We start from the raw sequence: 10,022 nt of genomic DNA, 5'->3' as shown, positions 1-10,022 counted from the left end.
AGAGGAAAGAAAGCTCTGCATTCCCACCCAGTCCAGGGGTTGAAATAGTGTCAGAACAGTTTCCCTTAGCTACTAGCTCCATCTCTTTGGAGCCAGAGGGAACTCCGAAGGTGACCGCAGAGCCAGCGCCTGGAGCAACAGGTCCTCACTCTGTGGGTCTGGCTGTCCTGCTGGAAAAGCAAAGGATCAGGTCCAGGTAGAGAGAGGACTAGAAACGCTGAGGAGCCTGGTGCACACCGCTGCTGCGCAGAGCCACATGAAGCCTGTGGAGGAACCAGGATCACAGAGCAGCAAGCGCGCTGCGCCTGAGGAGGGCGCCTTCACCCGAAGCCGCTGACTCCCGAGTGACTTCTTTCCTTGTTCCTGGACTAAAACGCTTCTCCCGAATATCCAGAATGGTGTTCCTGAAGTTGATCTGGATGACTTTCTTCTGCCACCTGTGCCGAGGCTACTTTGATGGCCCCTTGTACCCAGAAATGTCTAATGGGACTCTGCATCATTACTTCGTGCCTGATGGAGACTACGAAGAGAATGATGATCCTGAGAAATGCCAGCTGCTCTTCAGGGTGAGTGATCGCCGGCGCTGCTCACAGGGGGAAGGGGGCCAAGCCAGTAGCTTATTGAGCCTCACTCTTCGAGAGGAGTTCACAGTACTGGGCCGCCAGGTGGAGGATGCTGGGCGAGTCCTGGAGGGCATCAGCAAAAGCATCTCCTATGACCTGGATGGGGAAGAGAGCTACGGCAAATACCTGAGGCGGGAGTCCCACCAGATCGGGGATGCCTACTCCAACTCTGACAAGTCCCTCACTGAGCTGGAAAGCAAGTTCAAGCAGGGCCAGGAGCAGGATAGCCGGCAGGAAAGCAGACTCAATGAGGACTTCCTGGGGATGCTGGTCCACACTAGGTCCTTGCTGAAGGAGACACTGGACATCTCTGTGGGGCTCAGAGACAAATATGAACTGCTGGCACATACCATCAGGAGCCATGGGACCCGCTTAGGTCGACTGAAAAGTGACTATCTGGAGGGTGGGGGACAGAAGACAGGCTAATATTTCCATTGTAACTGCTTTATTTTATCCAAATTTGCACTTTCAGAATGTGTCTGAAGTCATCTTTTTTTTTTTACAAAAGGAAAACTTTAATAAGTTTAGTTATTCTGAATTTGGTTTGGTTTTGTGCATTATTTATGTTATTATTAAGGATTTTTCATGTGCAAAAAGCAATTTTAAACTAATCCCTGGGTAATTTCTTAAAGGGTTTCATTGCTCTAACAGGATCACCTCTTTCGTCCCCATCTAAAGGATGCATTTGTATGGAAAGACTGATTGAACTTCCTCATCCTGATGATTGTCTGCACATACCTAGTGGGGACGAGGTGGATGGTTCCTTTGCATCAGCAATCTTCTCTTTGGTCTCTGGAGGCTCAGATGCCTGTTTTGCAGATAAGGTCCCAGGTGTGTCACATGCCTGCCAGCCAAGAAAGCTACTTGATTCTACTTTTGCTCTTATTTATTTACCATGGTCGTAGTTGTTGATGCTTTGTTGTAAGAGTGTTATTGGGAATTTGCATGCAAATCACCACCAGGAAAATATTCAAGGTTCCATTGGGGGTTTGTGTAAGTTGAAGATGCAGCATTTAAGATAGGAAAGCTTTGGGGCAGTTGTCCACTCTTGATGCAGTCTTACTGTGTCTTTCATTGCACCATCAAAGAAACAGATTGCTTAAACACTCCTCAAGTGTCTATGATTTAAGTTGCCAGCACATTTTTTCTTCTAGGGCTCGGGTAGTATTGCTTATTTTTGCTTATCGTAAACTTATATTTCAAGAAGGAGGATCTGACTCTAGAAACCCCTTACATAAGTTTTATTATTCAGCCAATAAATGTTTTCATATAATACTGGCTTGTTTTCTAATTTACAGTCATAACTCTCATATTTCAAAGAGGGACCAGTGCAAAGGAAAGAGGAGATAGGATTGAAGCCAATTTACCAGAATTTATGATATGGATGAGATTTTTAAAAGAAAGAAGGGGGAAAGGGTGCTATATTTTTGAGTACCTTACCCTGTCTGCTCACATACACCATCCGAATAAGGGGGTGGGGGTGGGGGTGGGATCTAGAACCTGTACCAGAACTGTACATTTGATTTCCACTCTTCTGATGGAAAAATCTTAAATTTCTCCCATTTTTCATAGACTCCATTGGAAATGTGTAAAAAAAATGGTCCATACCTTCTGTGCATTCATTCTAGAGAGGCACCACTACATACATTCTGTGTTAGTGATGTCAAACAATTTGAAAACTACTTCTGTGCTCTTAAAATAAATGAATTAAAATGTAAAAATGCATTTTATTTCAATCTTTTCCTGGGCTAATACTCATCAGCACCTTAAATATACTCTCTTTTCACATGCATCCATACACTAAGTATGTAAGAATTCACATTCTGTTCATCAGAGAGCCTATTTTTCTATCTTCTATATAATGAAAGGAACAACATTTATCAGCTGTGTACATTTTTTTCAGGGGAAAGGTAAACAGTTATTTTAAAAAGCTTCCTTTTTTATTCTGCAAAAAATGAGGAAAAACTTAATCAGAACAAATACAACATTTGGTATTTGCATGTACATAAAGTAACGTGGTTTCCTGCCTCAAAATGACAATATTGCCCCCAAAGCACTCAGCTACAGCATACAGACAGACAAATCAAATGGAATCTTCTTATTTTGCCAGTTGTAATAGGATATTGGAGTGTACTGAGGCTGGAAAATTGTTTTTCTTCTGCATGTCAGTCTCAATCAATTGGTAATGGCTGCCCACCAGATTATGTTAAGAATGATCACATAGGTACAAATGAGTGCTATTCAACTTTAGAGATATCCCCATGGGAGGAAGAAGAGGCACCATGGCATGTCTGCTACAGATCTGAAAACTGGAATAGACTTCAGACTTCAGACAAGCTTCTTTTTAGTGCTAATATTCTGTATTCAAACAAAACCAAAACATTCCATTAGGGGGTAGATAAACAGTCCATGATACCCTGAGTCTTATGGAGATGATCTCAGACAGAAAATGGTAATTTCCAGGTGAGAAAGAGGTGGTGATAAGAGACCTTGACAGACAGTCCAGAAGATGACATCACTAGGCACTGTCTGACCTTATGGCAGGGACCCCGGCTCACAGAGACCTCCCACCTACTTTGTCATTAGACATTTTACTTGATTACTCATACACTGATAAACATTTTCTGAAAGCATTGGGCTTTATTTCTTAGACAATGAAATGTTTGAGAATCAGGGATAAATCACATACTCTCTTCCCTGAGAAATCTACTTACAAACATATCCATGCAACCTAGAATATTTTTGTTTGTTTTGTTTGTTGCCAGTGTTTGTCAGCCACATATTCTGTTCCAGGTACTGAACTAGGTTGTGGGTAATTCTTGGAAATTACACAACCTCTGGACTCCATCTATGAATCAAACGTTTTTGGAAGTGTTATTTAAAACAGAAAGCAACCTCATTGTTGTTGTAGCTACTATTAGGCACAGTAAAAACAAAATAGCTAACATTTTCGAAAAGTCAAGATTGCTAGTAAGGGCCATCACTAAGAAGTAATTTATTTCTTTTCTTTGTAACAATAAATGATGTGAGGAATTGTATGCAGATAAACAGTTAAGTTAGTTGTGTTACATTGCTGTGATAAAATACCCTGAGAAAAACCACTGAGAAATGAAAGGCTTTAGATCAAGCTTTCAGAAGTATCATCCCATGATCCTCAGGCTCTGTTGCTTCTGGGCACTTGGTGAGGTGTAGAACAATGGCAGGGTGGAGATGGTTAAGTAAGGCTTCTGTCCTCACGATGGCCACAAACCCAAAAGAAAGAGCAAGAGAAGGACGTGGAGACTGTATATAACATCAAGCCCCCATGATCACATTTGCTAAGGCCCCTTCCCTTTAACTAGACCTCATCAAAGTTTTCATCATGTTCCAAGTTTTCTTCATGTTCTGAGTCCTCAAGATAAGCCTGTCAAAAATTTAATCTAAGGCTAGACTCCATAAGGTCCAATTACTTCCCCAGTCTACCTCTCATGACTCTTACATTACAGATGAATCCTTTAACCAGTGAGACTTTGATGGCTAGTTCAAATCTAAACCATAGCAGGAAATTATATACTGTATGAGAAGTTGTAATGCATTTCAAACAGTACCTGAGGTTGTTCCTATTTCAGCTATTATCAAACATTTTATAACTGAGGCCCAGAAATCCTAGGTACTTCCTTAAGTTAAAACTGTGATTTCATATAATCAAGTATGCTACTGCTTTCCATTGATGATTATGTAATTGAATATGTGATCAAGTACATGATCATCTAGCCATCTACTCCAAACACTGTCCTTAACAGTTCAAATAGTTGATGCCACATGATGTCAAATGATGCTAGGCTCCATTATATATCGAATCTCAATTCACTCATTGATAATTTTTTTGTGAGATGTATTGTCCCATACCACCAAGTCTCACGCTCCCAATCTGACCATTTAAACAGTTTCATATACTATTTTGAAGCATTGTGTAGGTGTTTATGAATCTGGGGTCTGATAATGAAAGAAAACAGGTATTTAGCTTCTGCAATTACCAAGCTAGACAGATAGAAGTAATCATGACCATTAGAAGTCATAGGGTACTTTGTGTGCACTGCCAAGATGTTCAACAGCTTACATGCTTAACCTTATCTTTTAAACTCTTTTTTATGGCCCACTAAGGAAACAGGCGCAACACTTTGTGACAGAAGCTTCAAAAATAAGATTATAAACTATTTTAATGTCATAAAGGCATTCATAAGATCTATCTGCAATATGAAATCACCTTACATGATTGTGTGGCCAAACTTCTTTGCAACATTTTCAGAAACTAAGTATTAAACTCCTCATGATAGAAAATGTTGCTTGGGTAGAAAATAGAAATGGTAAAAATGCTTTATAAATCTTTTAATGCAGTATAGAAAACTATGAGACGTATCAGAAGTCTTGGTTCTATATAGCATTCAAAAATGTGTAAGAATAATTCACCAAAACAGAGAACAGAATTCTGTAAATTATTTTTGTAATTTTGACATTGGGCTAATCTTTTGGGAATACTGTGTCGAAAGTGAAACTGTTCAAGGGTATGTTCCTTATCAAACTGTGCAACAGTGTGAGATAACCAGGATAGAAATTGCATAGATACAGGAGGAAAAGAATCCTTAAAGATTTACAGTGTAACGACAAGGGGAATGAAGAATGCACCAGGATGTAAGTCAAAATTATCTGTAAATATGAAACTTTGTGAACAAAATAAAGATTTGTCATAACTATACATTTAACAGATGCATGGATTTTATTATTGCTGTTAATGATTTTCTTTCATCTTTTATTATTTTTTTCTGATTTTGAGAAATCATATATTCTCAAGTTGATCAAAGACATAATAAACACAAAGAAGACAAAATCATTTTTACCCCCAACATTTCTCCACACACATAGTATTTGCATTATGCTGTATATCTCTTAGGTTTTCTCTGTACACAGGTATGAAACTTCAGCCTTATTGATCAGTGATTGTACTGCTGTAAAGTATTCTCTACACTACTAAAGGAGGAAGGTAATCATCAATATCTCTCAGTGCTAAACTGTACAACCTACCACAGTGACTTGTCTACATGATACACTGGTCAATAGTAGCCCAAATGTTATGGGAGTAACCAACCACTTTTTAAAAAACCATATATAAGACCCACATTATGAGATGGAAGCCATTCCTAACATTGCCATAGTGGCCAAGAGTCTGAGACTAGATAAGTCATAGTCCATGGGAAACCCTAATGCTATTATTCTGTTGATGGAATGTAACAATAAAGTGGCTCCTAATAATATACTGCTATACCCATAGATCAGTGGCTCAGCCAACCCACATCACAAAGACTTCATGCTTTGTTAGATGAGAGTTAACACAGAGGCCTAAAACTAATCAATGTGCAGAGTGAGGACTTTCAAACACTCACAAGACCCACATAAGTTCATGCCAGACAGGGTCCCATAACTGGAAAGAGGGAGTGAGCATTGAGTTCAACTCATAGCCAAGAAGCTGTCTGTAACTGATACCCCATGGATGAATGGATATATATATATATATATATATATATGCAAATGAGAAAAACTCAAACCCAATTTTTATCAGAGTTTTTTTTATTGTTTTGGAAGCTGGAGGCCTGGCTTGCATGATGATGATGATTCGTTTGTTGCTTGTTTGGTTGGGTTTTTTTTTTTTTTTTTTTTTTGGTCTGTTTGATTTTATAGTGGGTGACTGTACATTTCTTGCCTTTCCTGGAGTTACTCTGTGATGCTTACAATTGCATTAAATTTTACATTCTTCAAGGACTTGCATGTTTACACCCACAGTGTGACCATAGCATACTTTTATATATGTGGAACTGGCAAGGACACTCTATGAGCTTGTCCCAGTGGTGCTTGGGATTCCAACATGAATTTAAAAGGTTGCATTGCCTTGGACTCAGGACAGGCAGGGAACACTATCTGAACTTCAGTTCACATTTGCTTAGACGACTTATGTATCTTACCATCAGCCTTTTTTGAAATATTTCTTTGAAAACTGAAGGCTATTTTGTATGTCAACATTCTCCTGTTTATGGAAAGGAAGCTGACTGCTATGATTAATGAGGTGAAGTCTCCTTACCCTAGGGCTGTTGGCATGTCTTGCATTTTCCAGTTGTAAAAATCTCATCCTGCAAGCAGTTTTTTAAAAAAAAAAAATGTGTGTCCCTGTGTCATTTCTTGCTTTGATTTTGGCCCAGCTCTCATCTGAAGACCAAGAAATCTTTGAAAGTGTAAGTTTTGCCCTTGACCAAAGTCAACCATTGACATTTTCCATAAGAGTCTATGACAGTTTCCATCAAGAAGAGCATAAGATAAGCATTGTATTCCCTCTGAATTGTATTTTTCCTAAGCAACAGGTGTCACTTTGATCCCATCCCAGTTCGTTCTCCCCTTCCCTCCTTTCAGGGTCTTCTCCCTAGTTCCTCCTAACCTTGCATTACAGATTCATTCACCCTTAGAATCATGGGAAGTCATGGCACAGTTCACATTGCATCTCTGCAACATGTCAGCTGGGGAATCTAAGCAAATTAAGAAATCTTTTGAAGCCTTTTATTCCTCCACCACTAAGTGGACACTTTTTAGGTTCGTGTGAGGATTTGATAAGCCTGTCTGTGAAAAGCATTTGCAATAATACCAAGCAAACATGACACTATTCTCATACGATGTTGAAATGGATAGATCACTAAGAAAACTTGTTTTACGAAGTCACTTTGTGTTCTTCAGTTAAAATGAAAACATTTTAACTTCATTTAAAACATTTTGTGTGTTACAATCTATGAAACAGCCTTTAACTCCTCATTTTAAGGAAGATTCCCAGAAGTCAAAGACATCTTTATGCCCAAATACATGAGAGAAGTTTTCATACATGGGCTTACATTACACACATTCCTACCCCACTGGGCTACAGAGAATGGATGTACTGTAGGAAAGAGCAGTTGGAAAATTGCCTTGCCATCCACTTCCAGATGCTTTTTCTTTATGCTTCATTATGGCGACTCACATAGAAGAAATTCTTCAACTGCCCCCCTCGAAAAAATGCAGAGTTAGGAGAAGAAAATCCCAAGCCTGGAAATCATGACAACAAAGGGACAAGAATAAGAATCATAATATCCTGGCTATAAACAATATCCTGGCTACCCTAGAAAACTCGAGTTTTTGCCCCTCAAACCTGATCTCAACTGAGGTGACAGTCTCTATATGCTGTCAATATGAACAGCATTATGGTAACAATATGAACACCTTTCTAGAACTTTAGGCTCTCATGGTGGGATTTGATGCACCTCTGAGTCTTGCAGGCTTTGTGCCCTCCAGGCCTGACTCTGCCAGGACTTAGGTGACCAATTCAGCTTCATTTCAGCTCTGATGACAATGTTCTTCACTGAGAGGACCTGGACCAGTGGATCCCTGTTCCACACCAATGGCAATGATTTCTGATGAGGGCCTGGAGGTACTGATATGAAGTTATGCAGACTTCCTGCATTAGGAGGCTGTCCAGCAGATCTGAAAATTAGCTGTTTCTATTTGCACACCCTTTGGGCTGCAAGGAAAGAGGCCATGATTTAGTTAAACCAGGACTGGGGACAGACACATGGTTTCCCTAACATAAGCCCAGAAAATGTCTGAGCCTATACTGTGATTAACATAAGGGCACACAATTTGGCCCAGTGAAATCTAATATGCGCATATATTTAACTGCAAATACAAGGAATGGAGAAACATATTTCTTCTCTAAATTAAAGGCATTTGGGTCACTCGAAACACTTTCAAAATAGCACAATTTTTAACTGTTTGGCTAAAACAAAAACTCATTCAGGCTTAGAAATTGGAAAAGGCTATGCTATTATAAATGCTTATTCCATAATCACATTTTCCACAAACCCTCTAATTTTCAAGAGTTTCACCACAGAAAAAGCACAGTCCACAATCTGAACAGACAGCCCACAGTAGTAATACAACATTAACAGGCGGCCAGCCTTTAGAGGGTTTTCTCATTTCCTCTGTAAAAAGCTTACCATTACAAAAACATGCAATGCCACTTTTGCCTTTAAATTGTTGTGAAAAGATTATTTGTGAAAGAGGCTATTAATTCATTTCCATGTTCATTCAACAAACATTTACTGAGCACCTGGTACTGTAGTCATTGTGCTGCATACAGATGACAGTCACTATTAGTGAGGATAAAATAGTCCTTTTATGGTACATAGTATTTTGCAAGAGTGTTGCTCTAAGCATGCCACCCACATTAAATGCCAGCAGTCCGTATAACAGCAGTTTCCAAGAGTTGCTTATACATGGCCAGGCTATTCATGGAGAAGGTTACCAAAGCCTAGCTAACCCTTTAGTACTCAGTGATCTGCAGTCATGCAGTCTCATCACTGGCCTCTGCTAATATGGCTTATCCTATCCCCTAACAGAAACAGCTTCCCAAAATGACTGTACATCTTCAATTAGAATTCAGGAGTACATGGTTTGTCTTCAGTGGTCCCAGAAGCTAAATAAAACAAATATTGGGTTAAAATTAGAATGTGATAAGCTAGTTTTCAGTATTGACTCAATCAAACTTGGGGTGGAATGGAACATGAGCATTGAGATAACCCATGAGAGACCAAACCTCTCATAGAGATAAAACCATAAATGTGGAGATAGGAGAAAGGCAGGGGAGGGAGGGAGGAGAAACAAAGAAAAAACTTGTAGTGTTTACTTGCATTCCTTACTAGAAAGTCAGAAAGAATGACAAAGAGAGAAGCTGGAGCATAAGAATGAAGAGACTCATCTTAAATCATAGAAAAAAATCAAAGTAGGAAGGAGAAAGACACAATCACAGAATCAGACAGTGAACACACCCTGTCCTCAGTGCCTGGACCCTGTCTGGGTAGCACAGACTGCCACATGACCACAGCCCAGAAGTTCTTCAAGTTAGAAGACAATTTTCTCTAGGTTAGTCGACTCATTCATTGTTTAGGAAGTTCAACTCCTAAGGGGATATTTTACACTTTTACTAAAAACGTATTTTCATTGGTACATACAAATAAAAAAATTAAATATACTTATGAGATACAGCACAATGTTTTTATGTATATTATTTAACATTTAAATCACTTTAAACTTATCTATATCCTTGAATATATTTTCTTTTTGCCAAATAAACACATTTAGGACAGTTTTAGCTTTTCCAAGTGTATACCATCATATCTTCTATCCACTTCTGACTGCGCACACAGAACTTCTCACTCCTATGGAACACTACCTAGCAACCCCTGCTCAGCCTTTGCCCATCACTCCCTCTCTACTCATAACCACCACCACGCTCCTCTAACTTCTACAAAGTCAGCTGACCTTTTGTGGGTGTGGATCATGTGTAACACG

The 10,022-nt window shown here is 39.3% G+C and overlaps 1 protein-coding gene across 1 annotated transcript; it reads left to right on the top strand.

Annotated features, from left to right (window-relative positions):
• On the top strand, positions 1 to 5,365 carry Fibin (fin bud initiation factor homolog). The gene has a single exon (XM_034496000.2). It carries the CDS (start codon positions 396 to 398, stop codon positions 1,047 to 1,049), a length of 654 nt encoding a protein of 217 aa, XP_034351891.1. The 5' UTR covers positions 1 to 395; the 3' UTR covers positions 1,050 to 5,365.
• The last annotated feature ends 4,657 nt before the right edge of the window (positions 5,366 to 10,022 follow it).

Source organism: Arvicanthis niloticus, chromosome 2 (genome assembly GCF_011762505.2).
Source record: "Arvicanthis niloticus isolate mArvNil1 chromosome 2, mArvNil1.pat.X, whole genome shotgun sequence".
NCBI classification, from domain to species: domain Eukaryota; kingdom Metazoa; phylum Chordata; class Mammalia; order Rodentia; family Muridae; genus Arvicanthis; species Arvicanthis niloticus.
This window is presented reverse-complemented; position numbering and strand designations above follow the sequence as displayed.